At 38.6% G+C, this 20815-nt stretch overlaps 2 protein-coding genes across 3 annotated transcripts in view; both read left to right on the top strand.

Moving 5' to 3' along the window:
• Nucleotides 1-1283, top strand: part of clmna (calmin a) — a 59206-nt gene extending 57923 nt beyond the window's left edge. For both annotated transcript variants that reach the window (XM_053335928.1, XM_053335927.1), the window contains one exon: nucleotides 496-1283. In XM_053335928.1, the coding sequence (XP_053191903.1) occupies nucleotides 496-619 (124 nt within the window). In that variant the 3' untranslated portion in view covers nucleotides 620-1283. The remainder of the gene's footprint in view (nucleotides 1-495) is intronic.
• An 11005-nt stretch (nucleotides 1284-12288) lies between these two features.
• The window catches only part of dicer1 (dicer 1, ribonuclease type III), a 32010-nt gene continuing 23483 nt past the window's right edge, over nucleotides 12289-20815 (top strand). Inside the window, exons 1-9 of the mRNA XM_053335331.1 lie at nucleotides 12289-12417; nucleotides 16528-16575; nucleotides 16728-16835; nucleotides 17905-18099; nucleotides 18219-18381; nucleotides 18536-18666; nucleotides 19700-19834; nucleotides 19914-20074; nucleotides 20165-20333. Of these exons, the coding sequence (XP_053191306.1) occupies nucleotides 17986-18099; nucleotides 18219-18381; nucleotides 18536-18666; nucleotides 19700-19834; nucleotides 19914-20074; nucleotides 20165-20333 (873 nt within the window). The 5' untranslated portion in view covers nucleotides 12289-12417; nucleotides 16528-16575; nucleotides 16728-16835; nucleotides 17905-17985. The remainder of the gene's footprint in view (nucleotides 12418-16527; nucleotides 16576-16727; nucleotides 16836-17904; nucleotides 18100-18218; nucleotides 18382-18535; nucleotides 18667-19699; nucleotides 19835-19913; nucleotides 20075-20164; nucleotides 20334-20815) is intronic.

Genomic DNA, 20815 nt, shown 5'->3' with positions numbered 1-20815 from the left:
ATGCAGACTGACAATAAGATCAATCTGGCTTAGTTTACTTACATGCTGCACTGGCTTTGTATTGCACATTATGTCATATATCTACCAGTGACATATGCTCACTTGAGTATGTCAAGTTTACATATTTCCAGTGTGACGGAGGCTCACTCAGTGTACCAGCAAACATTGTGGAGTATTTCTCACTCTCATTTCTTAGAATAAAATAGTTTTGTGGACCCAGTAAGACTTAATTACTGCTGAATGCAGACTGGCAAGAAAGTGCAGCCTAAATCAGGACACAGCACATGAGAACACCCAAAATAAATGTATCATGAATATTTACTTTGTGGCTAACATGAGATTTGATTTGTCTAATGACTGGAACCTGGTGGCAGCAGCGCTGCTTGTGACTGTGATCACTGACCTTGTTCTAAACATTCTTCTCTTTTTATTTCTGTGTGTGTGCGTGTGTGTGTGCGTGTGCGTGTGCGTGTATGTGTGTGTGTGTGTGTGTAGGTGGAGTGACAGCTGCGAGCCATATCTGCTGCTGCTGCTGTGGCTGCTGCTCTATTGTTTCTGGTTACTACCACAGATGGATCTGAAGTCACTGCCCAGCCTGCTGCTTAACCTCAACCACTGAAGATACACTCCCACACACACACACACACACACAGATACAGATACACAGACATACATGTACACACACTTGCATGCACACACACACGTCACATGAAAAAAGAGTTTATTTTATCAGATACAAACATACACCTTGGCGCACCATAACAAACACACACACACACATACAGCTCAACTGCCACTCCTATTTCCTTCTCAGTACACTTATTCCAGATCAAGTGAAGGCATTTAAAAGATGTATATTTCAAACTACTAGAGCTTTTTTTTGTTAGTTTTTTTGCTTTCGATGTGGCTTGAAGTGATCTGTATGACAAAGTAATAGGGTAACTGCTGGGGAGGAATACAATCATACACTAATCATTTCTACACAAAACTCAATGTTATGAGAGTGAAATTGTAATTTTATGAGAAAAAAAGTCTTAATGTCTAAAGATAAAAGTCATAATTTTATGAGAAAAAAATCATGGTTGTATGAATTTTAACATTTTAAACTTGTGATATTTTAAAGTAATCATTTGTACACAAAACTCATAATGTTATGAGAGTGAAATTGTCATTTTATGAAATAAAAAGTCATAATGTCAAAAGATAAATGTCATAATTTTATGAGGAACAAAATCATGGTCGTATAAATTGTAACAAAAAAACTGTTATAATTATAAATTAAACCTGAGAAAAAGGGAAAAAGTAAGTTGTAATTTTACAAGGAAAATAAAGACATGCAGGCCAAGAATAAAGTCATAGTATTTTGAGAAAAAATATAATTTAAAAAAGTAATTGTAATTCTGAGAAAAAGTTTCAAGAATAAAGTTGCAGTTGTACAAAGAGGAAGTCATAATGCAAGAATGAAATCATGATTTTACAAAAAGATACTGTATAATGATATCTTAAAGTCTGTGTAAAGGAAGAATAAATGTGTGTTCTGAGTTTGACATACCACAGAAAAGTGTGTTGTTAACCACCCTGCCAAATTTGAATGATTAAAAAACCGCCAAATATATGAAATTAGGCTTCAAAGTTGTGTAAAATTCTGCCTCTTTCTCTGCTCCCAAACACTGTGGGAGTGCCCGCCGAGTTCTCTGAAACCCCGCCCCCTACCACGTGTCACCTGTCAATCAAAGTCACCACCTCCACCAGAAACATGGCCACGACGTCTGACAGCTTTCTGCTGCTAACTCAGCTGCTAGCTCTGGTACTAGCTCAGCGGCTAACTCGGCTACTAGCTCGGCGGCTAACTCGGCTACTAGCGCGGCAGCTAACTCAGCTGCTAGCTTGACGGCTAACTCGGTGGCTAACTCAATGTATTTATACCTCTACAGCAGCAGGGGCAGGTTTATGCTAATCATGCGGCAGTGATTTTCAGACCCGCCCACTAAATCCTGAACACAGAAATCTTGAAACACAGTTTGTGAAGCCTAGCTCCACAATTCAAATCTAAATGGTTGAAATGCTTTTTACACCTTTTTTAGAAATACATTTATGACCTATTTAATGTGTTTAGAAGAAAATGTCTGAATTCACTTTACACAGACTTTAAGAAAGAAGAAAATTGGTATTTCACAAGTCGTAATTGAAAGAATAAAGGAAGGAAAATTCATAGTGTTACAAGTTAGATTGTAATTTTATATGAAAGTTTAAAAAAAGATGTATTCTCTTCATCTTCACCTCATGTTATTAAGACTTTTTCCTTGTAAAACCGTACTGCCTAACTTACTGCCTACTAAAAATGTCTTTATTCTCATAATGTTTCCATATATTACAATTTTATTCTTGAGATCTCCTCAGCGTGACCCTAATCCTCTGTCACAGACCTGCTCCTGTTGTTTGTGGTTTATTGCTGTGCAAAGCAGACGGGTGTACTGACTGTACAGCACACACTGATTTGTAGATAGAGATATATAAATATAAATATATATATACTATGGATGTATGGATGCACAGTTGCCTATCTGAAAAGCCATTTAACCCAGAAGAAGATGTTTTAAAAAGTGCTTCAGGCCGAAATGGGAAAGTGAAAACAAGAATATAAATGATAAAGTCAGGCTTGTACTTGTGTTTGTTGTAAGGAGAGCTAATCAGTCTGAATGAAGGGTGACCTTTGGATCTGTTGCACTTTTTAAAGAGTTCACAAACTGCCAAAGAGTGTTGGAAATGTTGATACAGAGAGTGCACAACTCACCATAAGCCCAACAATGAAAATATTATTTTTAACATGCAGGACATTCTAGTAGAACTCTTGTACTAAACCATCAACCCCCCCCCCCTATATTGTAAAATAGTTGAGGCAGAATATGTATTTGTAATATTTTATGGCTCATAAGATTTATGAATGGATTTCTAAAAAGTTTTATGATAAAGAAATGTTTTATGTGATTCAGCTATGCTTGATCTCATCCAAGCCTGTCAATGGAAAGAGAATGCTTTACAATGAAATATGTTATTTTTTGAATAATGTCTGTAGTGAAACACAATGACAAAGTGATACTCAACATCTTTCATTTATTTGAACATTGTCACACTTTGTCCTCCATACAACAAGCGCAAATGTTGTTCTGCAACAGCCCGTCCAGTGCATAGTGTCTCTGTTTACTGTGAGGATAAATAAAGCTCCTTCATACTCAGAGGAGCAGCAGAAAAGCCATTCATTCAAATTCAGTCCAAACTGGGTCGGCCCACGGCACAGTGCATCATAATCACAGCTCAAGTATGTGTGCGGATGTGTTTTTGTACTTTTATCCTTGTGAGGACAAGAGCTGTGTCCCCATTCCATACCATTTACTGACTGCACACAGTACAGACTGTAGGACAGTGGTACTGTTTGTACAGTTATACAAGCAACAGAAGACTCAGCAATGAATGCATCGACAGATATAAATCAAACTGTTACTTTGAGAAAAAGCCACTGCCAGTCAAATCTTCTCCAAAGAGGAAGCAGCTTGTTTCTTAAAGACTTACTACTTTTTTAAGCATTCCTGATGTTTGAAATATTTGACGAAACATTCCTAACTAAGGGTCCACTTCCAGGCTTTTTTTTTACCCAGAGCTTTTTTAAGTGTAAGCCAACACAGACAAGAACATTCTCAAACAAATGGAAGTTAATTAAATTACCAAAAATCAGCAGACTCACATTAAAAACGGCTCTGAAGGGTTTATGGTCCTGAGGCAGCTGTGTTTCCACACTCAAAAATCAAACAGATTTAGTTTGTGTATTTACATTTATGACTCCAAACTTAGCTAACAATGAATATGTAGTATAGAATTGGGACACAGCTAAGTTTTACACTTTGTTTTTCTCAACCCGCCTTCAATCAACAGCTAGTTTAGAGTTTAGGGTTGTATGGAAGATCATTGAGGCCAAGAGAGTTATTATGTTTTGATTGTGGAATAATTATATTATGATCTTTACATGATGTCAACTTTCTTCTCATGATCATTAGATAAATATTTGTTGAATCTATAATTAAGGCAAAATTATTTCAATTAACTTAAGTGAGTTAAAATTGTCAGTGGTTTGATTTTGGTTTGGTTGCGTGATCCAGCACTTGCTGAAGAATTCATTTGGATGCACATGCCTCCCTCCTGCCTTTTTAATATCTATACTTTACTAACAGGAAGTAGTTTTGCAGGGATTTCTTCATGTCAAATAAAAGGTATAATTATACTGTAAATGTTGGCAATGTCAAAATGTAGGATTGAAGGCATATTTCAGTGCCTTTAGTTGCAGCTGCAGTCATTGTTATCAACTCATATCTATAAAAAATTAGTGATTTAGACTCAGAATTTTCAGAATCTCAGGCATTACAGTGTCAGTAATGCTGAAATAAACATTAAATTATTTGGATGTTGTATCATAAAATAATGTTCTCTGTCATGAGAAAACAAACATTGGTCATCAAGTAGTCTCTTTGTAGAGTTTAGAATGAGCATACTGTACTCCCTCCAAGAGTTCTTTACAAGTGACTATCAAGTAATTTGAGGCCTTTAGCTTTATCCTAAATGTGAATCAGAAGTGAGTTTAGGTTCATAGCGTGTCTTAACTTTCCAGGCTGGTTTAAGGGGCTGGAAATGATTGTATGTACCAGATGAACCTTTGAAATACAAACATGTCTATCTTAATACTGTGGATAATGTTGACTACTTAACATGCCTTATGCTAAAGTCTTATCATGCACAGATGATATTACTCCAAATTTTCCCAAGATACACTTGGGCAATTTTTGGCCTGAGTCCCAAAATACTGCAGCTGTCCTTCAGAGTCTGGGACACGAGTTAAAGAGAGAGAGAGGGAGAGAGGAAGTTTATTATGCATCTACCAGGATCTCCTTTGTTGCTCTTTTGTTTTTATGGAGTTTTTCATTATTTGAATAGAGGGTCTAAGGACAGAGGCTGTTATGTTACTGTACAGCCTGTAAACCTTCTGAGGCAAATGTGTTATTTGTGATATTGGGCTATACAAATAAAATCGATTTAACTTTGACTACTTTGACTTAAGGTCTTTACAAGGATGTAAGGTGTGTGTGTGTGTGTGTGTGTGTGTGTGTGTGTGTGTGTCTGTGTCTCAAGTGACCATGGCTACCAGCCATCCCCCACCCCAGCCACCACCAAAACATTGAAAGGACTGACCTAGTAAAAGCATATTATTAGCTTTTGTATGGGAGCCTCAAATATACAATGATTCCAGTTTCAACAGCACCAACCATGTGCAATAAATGACATCTTTTAAACTCTTTGTCCCTTGTTGTGTGTGTTTTGTCTGTGCTTTCCATAGTGTTGGCAGAGGTTTTGGATGTCTAGGAATAGTTTAAAGCTATTCAAATGAGTGAACTATGTTATTCAGGCTATTTTTGGTTTGCATTGTGAACATGAACAATCAGCAAATGGTGAAATGAAAGAGGCGGTTCATAATGACCAACCCACAGAGAATTACTGCTAATTATTAATAATTGTTTTTGTTTTTCAACTCAAATGAAAAATAACACACTACTGGTTAAATCCATGTGATGTAGTTAAAAGTCCCAGAAAAAGCCAGAAGGTTGAGTTTAATTAAAGTCCCACTCCATTCAAAAATGTGTGTTTCTTCTTGTTCCTTTAGTCGATTGTTCTCTTTTCTGTGCTGAGTCTGTTTTTTTACATCCATCTGCTGGAGATGGAAAGTTTCTCTGAGTTCTTCTTAAATCTCAATTGAAGATGTATTTGTGACATCAGAACCAGTTTAGAGCCAATCATGGTCCAGTATACAGCATTTACAATTAATAAACAATGTCATAAATGATGTATATTCAAACCATAATCCTGATTTATTATGTTGACTGAGGTTGTGTAAAATACTATAAATCTCACATTAGGTTGGTTAGCTCACAGACATATTACATAGATGCCACATTGACTGCTGGATTGTATGTGCCGTAATATAATATGCATAATGTGATATGCATTCCCTAATATTCATTTTAATATCACAGCCAAATGAAGGAATACATTTGTGTTTTTACATAGGTGTAAAGTAATTACAGTTATTTTACACCTGTGTAAATAATTCATGTTTTTTTCAAAACAAAATCTTTAAAACATGTAATTCATAAAAGATAATTACGAAACAGGTTTAATGAACACAAACCAAAATGTTCTTATTGCAGAACAATGGAAATATACCCTAGTCATAATTGCAAAATTATATGGATTTTTTCTGCAAGTTGAAGGCATTTCACATTGGCTAAATAATTTTAATGGGATTAGCCTATAAGCTACTCATATAGGTCAAAAACAATAGCCTTGTGATCCAGAATCCAGAATCCAGAATCCGCTGTCCTGAAAATGTAATGTGGTCTACCATGTCAAGTCAACCATATAAGCTCTATGTGTCCCACGAAGGGGGAGCGTTTCACTGCAGGAGTGCATGTAAGATGGCAAATTGCCATAACTGTCAGTAAACTGGACTGGAAAAAAAGATGTCAGGCTCGTGTGCAGCTTCAGGCTGTACAAATCTTTGCATAGTCTTGAACAATTGTTGGGTCTTACCTTTCACAGGTAAGACACAACAACAGACTTTTAATAGCTAATGTTAGCAATAATTGCCCATAATCAAGATTTTCTATATCTCTATATTGGTGTTTTAAGGCAAGTTACTAGTTTCGGCTGACATAATGAATGTGACTGTAGTTAGCTGGCCAACTACCTTTTCTCAGACTTTGAAGGTATCCCAAAGAAATAATAATTTGAGGAGGCAGTGGGGAGTAACAGTAAGAAGGGGAGGTTTTTCTACCATTTGTGAGTCATTTGTGCTCTGTGAGCTCTGCAAGCCAGAAGACTGACAGTACAGGTCAGAGTGTCAGGTTTAGAGATGGAGCTAAACCATCTGTCTTCATTTTCCTTCTCCAAACAGTGGGTGTATCACTAGGCTATACGGATTGATAACTAGTTAATGTCACACTTGGCTGTAAATGTTTTTGTTGTTCTCCTTTCTGAATGTTCAGTTATTGTCAGTGATGCATTGTGAGACAAAATTCAAGAAAAGCTCAAGAGAGCCGGTCAGAGGACTCTTCTCTGAATTTGTAAAAGATGGAAATTCTGCCATAGGCTGGATATACACACAGATACTCTAGGCACATGTCTAGGACCTCCTTGCCACTAGGGGGCCTAGACAGAGGGGTAAAGAACATCAACTGCTGCCTACTTTAAATAATGTTTATCATATATCTATTTTAAAATATTGAGCAGCAGGGACATTGGATACCTACTTTTTCATTTTACAAAGGTGGATGGGTTCTGTGGATGCCAAGCCTGGCCCCAACATAATGATGTTGGACCTGCTGAAGATGAGAGGAAGACCCAGCTGAATATGGATGTGTGAATCTCACGTCAGATACCATGGCTGTCAAAAAACAGGTCCAGTACCATTCTCATACCCAGAAAATATCCGGATTTGTGGACATGGGGGATTGTATGAATGAAATGGATGTTGCCACTGAGGCTCTTTTTTACGGTGGTTGGCTTACAAGGTCATTGGAAGGCTCCAGTTGCATAGTACCTCACCAAGTCTCTGTCACCATATACACAGGAGGTCCAAACTGGGCATGCGTTGGAGGAACTGCATAAGCATAGAAAGGGAAGATTTCCTTGCCACTGTCACAAAGTGCTGCTCCTGGTGGAATGTTGTGTCTCTTTAAATCAAATTAGAAAGCACAGTCTAGACCTGCTCTATATGAGAGGTTGATTTGGTGCTATATAAATAAAGATTGATAGCATGAGAGCACTATGTTTTACAATGAATATGCATGCCTCCAATGTTAACATGTGAAACCCACTTGGGTGCCAGTTAAAGGCCCTCTTAAACCCCTAAAAACCTTTTTTGCAGATCCAGTGACTGTTGAGAGGGTGTTTGTGATGATGGATGCTTGCCACATGTTGTAGCTTGCATGGAATATGTTGCAGGCTTACAGGCCAATAACAATAGCACCGCTGGCAAGATCAACTGGACATTCATTGTTCATCTAAATGACGTCCAAGGGTTAGGGTTAGAAAAAAGATGGATTGCATGCTGCCAACAAGGTGACAGACAAACATGTATTTCAGTCCCCTGAAGATGAAGGTGTCCTTGAGTCTCTCTGTTACAGTAGCTCTGTGCACACAGAGGGACCTTGGCTTCCATCACAGTTTAAACACTCAAGCAACAGCCGAATCCATTGGGATAATACTACAATGCAATGCAAACATTGTTTCTCATCAAAGTTTACTGGCATGCTAGGGTTGATTTTTTTATATTTTAGAAATGATTCATGGAAGCACAAAACATTATATATTTATGGTGCATTCAGGTGCTTTCAGTTAATGCCAACATTTTCTTTTAGATGATTGACAGGCTCTTTGACATAGAGAACAGCTGCAATCAAAGCTCCATAGGGCCATTTGAATTGGACTGAGAGAGAAGAGTTCTTGTTGAGAGGCAAGGAATAGTTGATCAGTTTGGTGATGAAAGATGGCTCACTCCTTCCAACCAATGAAGTCTTTTAAAATTGTGAAGCTTCTGTTGTAAGTTAAAAGTTTCATATGACGCTCTGTTCTCTCTGTTTCGATCTTTTTGCAGTCTACTGTTTTGTTACTGTTGGAATTATTCTATGTCCAGTGTTTTTCAGTTCATACAGGTGACAGTTGTGGCACAGTTTTCTTGTAATATCATTCCATCCATCCATCCATCCATCCATCCATTTTTTTACCGCTTATCTGGGGGCCAGGTTGTGGTGGCATTAGGCTGAGCAATGAAACCCAGACATCCCTCTCCCCAGCCATACTCATCAGCTCCTCCTGGGGGATCCCAAGGTGTTCCTGGGCCAGGAGAGATATGTAATCCCTGGGTCTGCCCTAGGGTCTCCTCCTAGTTGGATGTGCCCAGAAGACCAGGTGCCCACACCACCTAAGCTGGCTCGTTTCGATGCGAAGCAGCAGCGGATCTACTCTTAGCCTCCCCCGACTGTCTGAGCTCCTTACCCTATCTCTAAGGCTGAGCTCAGACACTCTACAGAGGAAACTCCTATTGTTCCTAGTTGCTTTGATGTCCTTGAGGCATCCTAACCCTGACACTGGTTTATACTCCTAAGGTGCACCCAGTAATTTTGCAGTAAAACAATTTGCTGACCAGAAAACCGGGCCTGAATGTTTTCTCAATAGCCTGAAACATTTCAGGTTTAAAAATAACTTTGTATCATTTGCCATCAGTCTCTCTGATTAAACTCACTGTGAGTCAACAGAGCAAAATTTCCATTACTGGAGGTACAGTATCTATTGGTCACTGCCCTAACTTGTTACCCTGTGTTGTTGTGTCACATCCCATGAATATTTATAGAGATGTCCATTTACAACTTTTAATGAACCAAATTACTTGGTGCTCTCTTGAGGCAGACTGTATCCTTGTTTACCATCATGATCATGATGCCATGATTGTTTTCTGGGCTGCTGGAATAACAATCCTCCTGCAGGTAGGTTCCCAGGCATTTTCTGTTTTCTCATGGTGAAAGAGCACAGATGTACATTGTTGAAGTAATCTGAACAGTTGGAATAGGTCATATATGTATTATTATCGATTAGCTCTTACCTCTTAAGCCAGCACTAAGAACAAAACTGGTGCTTGTCTGATGTAATAACTTTGAGTGGGGCTGTTTGACCTTCTAGCAGAAGTGAGTTAGGCAGCAATGAGATCTGGACACAAATGGTCAGCTCCAGACACATAATAGAGACAGCTGTTAATGACAATGTGTCTAGACTTGATAACATGGCACGTTATTGCCAGGAGTAAACAGGACTGATAAGACCATGTCACTATCTGCTATTGAGATATTCTCTGCTATAGCAGCAGAGGAAATTGAAAAGTTTTTGTTAACACCTCTGCAATTCTGCATGACCATAACTATCTACCAATCCACATAGGTGTCCTTGTGGACAATGCTCTTGACATTAAATCTGTGCAAATAATTCAGTTCATGTACTGTTAGCCTAACATTGATACACACTCTTCTCTTGAGAGTCTAGCAGTGATGATAGCCTAATTATCATGATTCTGCATAACTAAGTACTCCATGTAGATCATAAACCCTTCAATATAAAAACAACTAATTAAAATGTAAATGTTATAGTGTTTTTTATCCAGAATTGCAGTTACCCAGTTAACTTGTATTTGTTTACCACCAGTCTTGCCTGGTCCAATATGGTGGACACGTTGGCCTGTCACAGCAACAGGCTGAAACATCCAGTTAAGCATCTATATACAGTACATATATTTGTCTGTATGTTGGCTGAAACCTGCACATTATGTTATAGTTTATTCTTTTCTGCAGGTCTGTGTATCTGGACAGTACCTCTCCTTCAGGACATGTCATGCCTTGTATGTGTAGTAACACTGCCATCTAGTGGACATCACATAGCAGGTAACAATTTCCAGAAGGCTGAACAGATTTAGGAGGATTACTAAACTGCACATAAAGACAGAGAAATGTTCTTATATTGCTACACTTAAGTTGTATCTGAAGCATGCTAGATCAGGAAAGTGTTTATCATATGAATTTTAAATAACTTGCTGATAATTATATGCCCATCTCTTGCATAATTCCACATTGTCATGTGCTCTAATGTCTCACCATACAATGTATTTGTGGATAAATACTTTATAGAGACACATAGATGTAAATGATCGAATACATCTGCAGTATTTGCTTTTCAGCTCTCTGAAGGTGGAAAATCATGGAAAATATATGAAACTTTGCCTCAGAGCCACAGTGGATAAACTGCATATGTATTATAGTTTGGTGTCAGTTGGTAGATACCATCATGTTCATCATTATATCATCTCTATCAGTCTGTGGCAGCCGGTGCTCTGGCATTAAGCAGAATAAATAAGCGGGTCAGAGAGGTCACATCTGCTGTTGAGCTGGACCTACACAGTGTGGAGGCAGAGGCAGAGAGAATGAGGGAGAAAATCAGTGCCATTGATAACCCTTCTCATCTCATGGTGAAGTGTTGCACATGGACAGCTCATTCAGGCAGAGACTGATCCCACCAAAGTATAAGATAGAGTGCATATAAACATTATATAACACTTTTGTATCTTTATCTATGTATTTTATATTTACATACATTAATGCAACTATAATTATATTCACATTATATTACATGCTTTATTAACTATAGATATCCCAGCTTCCATATGATTAACAAGACTCATTACTTCTGTGCAGGCACATTTTTTGTACAGTGTATAAATCATGTTTATGGCTAAGCTACGCAATGTACTATGTATAGTTACTGATGTTATTTTTCTTATTTTTCATTTTATTTTGTTTTATTCATCATGGTGGCCTTGAGCGTCAAAACACAACAACATTTGACCAAACACAACATTTCACAAAACACAACATTTAAGGACAATGACATGTCATTGTGTTTTGTGAAATGTTTTTGTGTTTTGAACAATTCTCAATCTGTTCCTTTCCTTTTTAGACCGTTTCTTTTTCTTATTTTTCTTATTTAATCTTTGCCATCAGACTTTACAATGATAACATCATAAGATAGTGACGGGGCACTGCAATTATTATTCTGAATAGTCTTTCCTACACTTAATATAATTTTCTTGTATATTTTTGCATAGTTTGATCATTTTTAGGTTTTTAAATTTTTTTTAAATTATTTTTTAACTTTTAGGCTATTTGTATATATTATTTGTTGTTATTTATGTATGTATTTGCGTTTCGTGTTTATGTATGAGCTATTGGATACATGAATTTCCCTTATGGAGATGAATAAAGTCTATCTACCTATCTATCTATCTATCTATCTATCTATCTATCTATCTATCTATCTATCTATCTATCTATCTATCTATCTATCCTCAAGTGTTCCTTCACTTGTGCTTTTATTAATGAAAGAAAAAAATAGAATAAAAAAAACTGGTGTAGTGTAGTGTCATGCTAATCAAGCAGAGCTGCCAAATGTTGCTCTAGAACACATGAACTGAGGGCAGCTCAGCGTCTTTCTTCTCTCTGATGAGGCCAGTGACAGAGCTCCAGACTTCTGGCACATTACGGAGAATAGCGATTCTCGTTCACTTTCCTAGACTGGCTTTCCGGAGTACTAGCCGATGGTTACGCAGTTTACGTTAATGTTTTGGCGTAGCAGAGGCCCAGGTGAAAGGAAGTGGTCCCACCGTGGACGAGTAGCCACCAAATCGGGACAGCAACAGTGAATGGCAGTGAGGATAATATACGAATCACTTCCAATCTTTTTAGCCAAGAAGATCAATTGAATAACACACATCAGGTGAGATGGTGTACTGCATTCTGCTATCCGTCTTGCTGGTATACTCTTTTAGATATGTTGGCCTTTGCTAGCTATTAGCTGTTAGCTGTGTGTGTCTATGTGTGTGTGTGTGACATGGTGCATGGTGGCTGCAGTCACTGCTCACACGTTGTGTTGCATTACACGCTGGACATTTTGGATGAAGCCTTTCTTCATTTTAGCTCCATAAACACACAGGCAGACGGTGGTTTTGCTTATTCAGACGCTCAATAACTGCGTCTCATTCCATACAGTAGTGCTAGCTGAAGTTAGCTAGCTAAGACTGCAACAGGGTTTCCACTGCAGTTCAGCGAGTGTGTGTTGAGTTGGTAACGTTGTGTAAGATGCTAATAAACTATCAGAGATATTGTTGAACTTAGTTTGTAAGGAATTTTTCTTCCCAGCGTGGTACACCAAACGTAGAGCTAACCAAACCTACATATGTGTGTTTGTCATGTTAGCGTTAGCAGCCAGGTGTTTGTTCATGTTAGCTAACGGCTCGGCTACTTTTTCATCAGCTGTAAGGCCAAGGACGTTGAATTGTTCTGTTATCTTTGGAGTGAAGAAAACTGAAAGCTGGAACACAGGACATTTAATCAAATAGTCTTATGATACTGCGTATTTACCAGGCTAACTAGTGTTAGCTAACGCTTGGCAAAATGATAGCAGCTTGGTTGCTAACTAACGTTAGTCAGCATGCTCCCCGCTAGCCACTCAATCGTTAATGGTTAGATGTCCTGCTTCTCAGCTGAAGGCTTTCTGTTATAATATATTCATTCACACTTATTATGTGAGTGCAGAACCTGTTAATATAATATGATCATACTCCACAAAGATGGACGTGTGTTAATACTAGGTAATATAGTGCGGGTTGGGTTGAAATGAATGTCATATTGTGCTGAGGTCGTACAGTTGGAGCTTGTCGATAGAACGCAGTGCTAATGAATGATTGTGGCTAATGTTGTTCTGAACATTGAGTTCTGTATGTGTAACTTGCTGATCACAGCTGCCACACACACTGGACTGAGTTGCTGGCAGCAACTGTTGTTCCAGACTGTGAGACAACATCAGATGTGTCAGTGTGTCAACATGAGCTCACAGCTGTGGCACATTTAAGTCCTTTAAGACTGAAGTTTGGATCAAGGTTATCAGACCAACACTTGTAGTAAATATGTAACACGCTGTTATCATGTTTAAAAGAAGACAAACATTGAAGCTGTTCATACACATTTCTGTAGCTCTCAGTATATGTCTGAAGACTGTACAGTCACATTAATAGGTACTAACACATATAGTGTAAAACTCCAAATGTCTTAACATACAAAGTGTGTCTTGTGATGAAAGCTTCTCATGACAGTACTTGCATATATACTAGTAATTACATATGTAGGCCAAATGATCATCATACGTGAATCTGTTTAATTAACCATCTTATGAACAAAATATTGTGAATGTAGCAGTCTTAAGTCAAAGAGCTAATGTTCATGATTCTAGAAGTGACACAGAGGTTGATAGTGTTTGATGGTACGACAGTCTTGTTTTAGAAGCATGTGTTGATGAGTGATATGTCACTGTTCTTCATAAACTGCTGCCTAATTTGCCTTATGTCACTAATAAGGCTAATCTCACAGGCTTGTACAGATTTTTACTGATGTATGACACTGTTGTGGTAACTACTGATCCACAGACATATTCAGTTTCTTACAATAAAGAACAGCTTCGCAATTGTTCAAGTCTATCTTGTAACAGCAGTCATGTGTCCATATGAACAGTAAAGAGTTTTCCTCTCTGTAATCATTCCTCCTGTCCACAGTGTGTCCACATTTAGTGCATAAATCTAGTGTAGTGGTTTCAATTTCCCATATGAGATGACATTTTCATATACCTTTTTATATATAGCTTAAATATTAGCTGTGACTCTTGAATAGGTGGGAACATTCACAGTATAATCACCACAAAGAGTGCTACAGTTGAGGCCAACTGAGAGGGGAACCCTAATACCTGCGTAACCTTCTTATTATAACACAACAATTAATAATCCACAGCTAACTAACTAACTAACTAACAAGGCAAAGCACCAATGTACATAACAGTTTGTGACGCATAAACAATTTGTAACACTAATAATTGTACATCTGGAAAATGACACTGCTGAACGGCATGCTGGGTACAGCTGGCTAGCTAGCCACATCCTGGACATTCAGATTGAGATTCAGGTGAACGAGGCCTCGTGTATAATGATGGTTTGAGAGTCTGAATGAAAGTAATGACAGGAACTAGCTGTCTGTAGCAGCATTATGGTTAACTGCAGAGGGAGCTACATCCAGGGCAGTTCGTTCATTGGTTCATTTATGTCTGAAAATATATATATATATATATATATATATATATATATATATATTTGGGGGGTAGAGCCAGACTGATATATCCATCAGCCGATACTATCGGCCAATATTGGCCTATCACAGATATATCAGTATCGGAATATGTACCAATATTTTATATTTGATCCTTTTTATTTTTCAGTTTAAGTTTTTTATGCATGTTTTTTTTTTGTTGAATGCTTTTTATTATTTATAGGAAGTTATAATTATTGGGCGGCACAGTGGTGCAATGTTTACTGTCTCTTCACAGCAAGAAGGTTCTGGGGTTGAACCTGCTGGCCAGCTGGGCTTCTTCTGTGTGGAGGTTGTTCTCCTCCGTCTCTATATGTTAGACCTGTGATGACCTGTCCAGGGTTGTACCCCGCCTCTCGCCCAATGACAGCTGGGATTGGCTCCAGCCCCGCTGAGAGGATAAGCTGTTTGGATAATGAATGAAAAGGATAATTCATTTATAATGATTAAATTCCGAGTGAAATGTACTGTTTCAGTGCACTATGTTCATATTTAAACTGTAAAATAGCCTACCCCCATTTATTACACATCTTTATCACAAGTGTTTGATAACCAGATTGCAAAAAAAGTGCATTTTATGAACATATTCTGTATATATAAGATTATCAGCTGATATATCTGTATATTGAATATTGGAATATATTTACTCCCTAATATTGGTATTGGTATTTGCCCAAACACGTTTCCATCTTTGAGCTTTAAAATTGTGTGTATGGTGTTGTGTGAGGCTACAGAATTCATTTTAAAGTATTTTCTATTGGTTTCAGTGCTTTTGAACTTTGTGAAATAGACAGCAGAACTCCCAAGAAGGTTTCATCAAAGTACAGCAGCTGTAATGCTGCTTTTTTAACATTACTGATGCAGGGGAATAAGGACAGAGGTGTATCGTGACATGGTTCTGCTCATCAGGCTGTACTGACACACGTCCATGCTGTTTGATATGTGAGCCGAAAACCAAAGATGCAGGTTGTGAGATAGCCAGAATAAAATTAATAAGTAAATGTATAAATTGTGTTACTAAAACTGCAGCAGATGGCCCAACATTTGTAGCAGCTGGACTGTAACAGTGTTGAAAATGCAGCTGTAAAGAAGCAGAATGATGGTGGAGGTGGAGTTCATCACATCACACACCACACTTAGCTCCACAGTGCTGTAAAACCACTCTGAGCTTTTAACTTCTCCTCTTAATTCCTCACCTGAGTGTTGACATCTTGTACGTTTGAAACGTTGAGGCTGCCAGTATCGGAATCCCAAGTGCAGCTCTGTTCTGGTTGGAAACACCTCTTTGGCACTGAATATGTCAGAAAACTCACTTTCAGAGCTGTTGAACTTCATTCTTGGCAAAGGCAGATGAATAATTACGTTAGATTTGATTTACTCCTTGAAAGTAGCTCCATAGATGAGCATCAGGTTGCATTATGTTTTTGATTACCAGCAAACGTGAGGGCGCTCCTTTTAATGTAAAGACTTGTCTCTGCTGCACAAAACTGACTGCTATGATTGGTTGCAGCTGTGGGGCTCCGAAATTTCACAGCAGGGCCGTGTGGTCTGGTGATGATTTTAGGCTGTGTCAAAAATGTGTTGAAAAGCTTGTCTGGGACTAGTGTTGGACCCTTCTTCCCTCCACTTCATGTACCTTTGTCAGCATCTGGCACCCAGCAAGACTTTACCATTCTTTCTGCTTTTGTTTTCACAGAGCTGGAGGACCCAGTCACAGTCCCCACCACTTCCTGTTTGTGTAGAGGTGAGTATTAACTTTTATATTATAACAGTTCTAACTATTCACATAGCCTTGGAACATGCTGATTCTTATTCATAAGTCAATCAGAAGTATTAATAAATATTTATGGCAATGTCTCAAATATGTGATTGTTACAATGCTTTTTGTTTTCTCAGGTCTGTTCCCACATAAATGTGGGCAAGCATCAGGAGTTGATTAAGAGATATTTTATCATGAAGCCCAGATTAAGTGTCTGCTTATTCAGAAAGTCTCACTTATTACCTGTAAGTATATTTCCAAACAAATCCATTTTGTTTTGAATGATTCCAGCCAATTCACCTCTTTCCTTTTAAGCATGTGTGTTTTCATGGTCCAAGCAACCTCTAAACAAGCTGTTCTCAATCTCTAAACAGTTTACTCTCGTACTCTAAAAGAGCTGTTCTCAAGTTCCAACTTCCTTCAAGTTCTGAACAAGCTGTTCTGGAAGTTTAAAACATGTTCTCAACCTCCAACCTCTTCTCAGACTCTAAACAAACTGTTCTGAAGCTCTAAATAAGCTGTTCTCAAGGCCCAAAACTATTTGGCATCGCGTTCCTCAATCAGCTCACTGTGTGTAAACCCGATCCTCCCTCCACAGGTATTGTCAAGCTCTAAACAAGCTGTTCTCAAGCTCTAAAACTACTCTTCTCAAGCTCTAAAAAGCTGTTGTCAATATCTAAACAAGCTGTTCTTAAACTCTGAGCTGATCTCGAGCCAAATTGTTGACAAGCTTTAAACAAACTGTTTTAAAGCTCTAAATAAGCTGCTCTCAGTCTGGAAACAAGTCTGTTCTCAGGGTCTAAAACTGTTCTCAAGCTCTAAAAAGCTGTAGTCAGTACCTAAACTGGCTTTTCTTAAACTCTAAATAAGCTGTTCTCAGGGTCTAAAACTGTTCAAGCTTCAAACAAACTATTCTCAAGCTTCTAACAAACTGTTCTAAAGCTCTATACAAGTTGTGGTGAAGCTCTAAATAAGCTTTTGTCAATATCTAAACTAGCTGTTCTTAAACTCTAAATAAGCTGTTGTCAAGGTCTAAACAACCTGTTCTAAAGCTCTAAGCAAGCTGTTCTGAAGCTCTAAATAAGCTGTTCTCAGACTGTAAACAAGCTCTAAATAAGCTGCCATCAGTCTGTAAACAAGCTGTAGTGAAGTTCTAAATAAGCTGTTGTCAATCTCCAGAGAAGCTGTTGTCAGGCCAGATACTTGAAGTGTGATGGTAGACATATTGCTAGTTGCTGTGTGTGGCTGAGGTATCTCTTCTCAAACCTGACTGTGGTGATATATATGATCTGTTGTCCTCATCTTCCCTGGCAGTGAACTCGTGAGAGGATGATGAAATGAGATAAAGTGGACACCTGGAGGAGCCCAGCCCCCTCACCTCCACCTCTTTGAAGCATGGCAGGCCTGCAGCTTGTCACCCCTGCCACTTCACCCATGGGGCCTTTCTTTGGTCTGCCATGGCAGCAGGAGGCTATCCATGATAACATCTATACACCTAGGAAATATCAGGTAAGGAGGCTGCTGTCCAAATGGATGTGTGGATGTAAACTAATACAGGATATGACATTAATTTGGCATCGCGTTCCTCAATCAGCTCACTGTGTGTAAACCCGATCCTCCCTCCACAGGTAGAACTTCTTGAAGCAGCTCTTGAACATAATACTATCGTCTGCTTGAATACTGGCTCAGGGAAGACCTTTATTGCAGTACTTCTAACAAAAGAGCTCTCCCACCAAATCCGTGGACATTACCAAGAAAATGCGAAGAGGACTGTTTTTCTGGTGAACACAGGTACCTTGCAAGATGTCTGCTATCATTTAGAGATCATCAAAGAAAACAGGAAGGAAACTATGATTCATTCGCAAGTTTCATGCATTGTCTTTGGTGTGTAGAATAACTCAACTTGCCCACAGTTTTTCAAGTGTCTCTTGTGTACTTTATCCAGCTTCGTCTGTAGTTCAGCAAGCAGCTGCAGTCAGGACTCACTCTGACCTCCAGGTGGGAGAGTACGTAGATTTGGAGGTGACCTCAGCATGGACCGACCAACAGTGGAGTGAAGAGATAATCCAGAATCAGGTGAGAACATTATACTCACTGCCCTTGACAGTGTTTGGCTTATTAAGCAACACTGGCTTCATGATTCTTTCTATGCTGTGACTGCCCTGCAGATGTTCAGTAAGAATGGTCCTAGGTGGCTCTTTTACATATGCTATTTTCATTAATATAATGTACAGTTATTAGAAAACATATATTACTACCTTGGGCTACTCCAGAAAAGTGGATGATTCAAATCAGTACAGAAACTACAGAGTCAACTCAAGTTTTATCAGTTGAATCACTGCCTTTTTATAGCTAAATAAGCTGTTCTCAAGCTCCAAACTGTTGACAAGCTTTAAACAAGCTTTATACAAACTGTTCTAAAGCTTTAAACAAGCTGCTCTCAGTCTGGAAACAAGCTGTAATGAAGCTATAAATAAACTGCTCTCAAGGTGTAAAACTGTTCTCAAGCTCTAAAAAGCTGTAGTCGGGGCTCTTCTTAAACTCTAGATAAGCTGTTCTCAGGGTCTAAAACTGTTCTCAGGCTTCTAACAAACTGTTCTCAGGCTTCTAACAAACTGTTCTCAAGCTTCATTTACAGAATAACAAAATAAAGGTCTTTTTATACCTGCTTTAGATGACTCTATGGATAAAGAAATGTTATTCCACTGAAAAAAGTAGTTCCATAAATGTCGACCCTTAATATGTGATTATAAATGGATTGAATTGAATGTCAGATGATTGGGAGGATTAAGATCAGATGGTTGTCTGGTTGAGTAAGAGTTAGTTTCAACATATGACCTGAAAGTTTCATGTCACCTATGACAAACACAGACAGGTCAGGAGTCTAGAGGAATAAAACATGAGTAATAATAGTAAGGATTAATAAGAATGAAAATATATATGCATGTAGATCATAAAAAGGCATACGACGACATCATACACCAGAATTCATAGACTGAGAATGAGAAGGCTGACTTAAGTAGTTTCACTTTTAGCAGGCAGCTCTAATAAATTCCAAACAGTCATTTGATGGTGTGATCCTGTCTTTCTCTACTCTCATCTCATCCAGGTGCTGGTCATGACTTGCCACATATTCCTGCACGTACTGAGGAATAAAATCTTACCGTTGTCTAAAATCAACCTGGTGGTTTTTGATGACTGTCACCTGGCCATCACAGACCACCCCTACTGTGAGATAATGAAGGTGAGATTGGTGAGATCTGAGTCCCTTCCTCTCGTTAGTGGAAACGTGTCTGACTTTGCATCCTTTTCACTTTTCGCAGCTGTTTGAGGGTTGCTCGTGCAGTCCTCGTATTCTGGGCCTCACCGCCTCCATTCTGAACGGAAAGTGTGACCCATCAGAACTGGAGCACAAGATCCAGAATCTGGAGCGGATCCTGAAGAGTAACGCTGAAACTGCCACTGACCTCGTGGTCCTGGACAGGTACGACAATGCAAAGACACCTACGCTTTAAAAGTTTGAGGATTTCCTTTTGCTGTATGCTGAAGCCTCCTGCGTGTCCACTCTCTGCAGATATGCCTCTCAGCCGAGGGAAGTGGTGCTGGACTGTGGCCCCTACGTGGATAAGAGCGGCCTCTCCTCCCGTCTGCAGGTGGAGCTGGACGAAGCTCTCCACTTCCTGAACGACTGCAACATATCTGTGGCCAGAGAAGACCGTGACCCCACATTCATTTCCAAACAGGTCAGAGCCACAGAGCTTTGTGCTGGTAATGATCAGGTCATGGCTTCAACTGAGAATACAGAATAAGTTGTGTTAATTTTCACTAAAAGTTATAATCTTGGCACACTAGGCTGCATACAAACTGAAAAAGCTTCTGTATCATTACATTTTCTAGACAACATAAGACAACGATTCAGATAAAACTGCAGGTGCAACAGCATCCTGATGTATGTATGTGTGTGTGTGGTGCAACTAAACACAGCTTTAATATACACCTTTTTTTAAATACTTCTTTCTTTATGTAATTCAGTCACTCAATCTTTATTTATATAGTGCCAAATCACAACAAAAGTTATTTCAAAATTAGACCCAGTCACATAAGTATAATTTACTCCTTCACAAGTGTGATGTTGTGAAAGATTTGAGAAAGCAGCGTTCAGACTTTTTCCTTTAGGACAAAGAAATAATTTGAGGTAAAGCTGCACTATTCAATGTTTTCATAT

The sequence above is a fragment of the Scomber japonicus genome, chromosome 16 (genome assembly GCF_027409825.1).
Source record: "Scomber japonicus isolate fScoJap1 chromosome 16, fScoJap1.pri, whole genome shotgun sequence".
NCBI lineage: Eukaryota > Metazoa > Chordata > Actinopteri > Scombriformes > Scombridae > Scomber > Scomber japonicus.
This window is presented reverse-complemented; position numbering and strand designations above follow the sequence as displayed.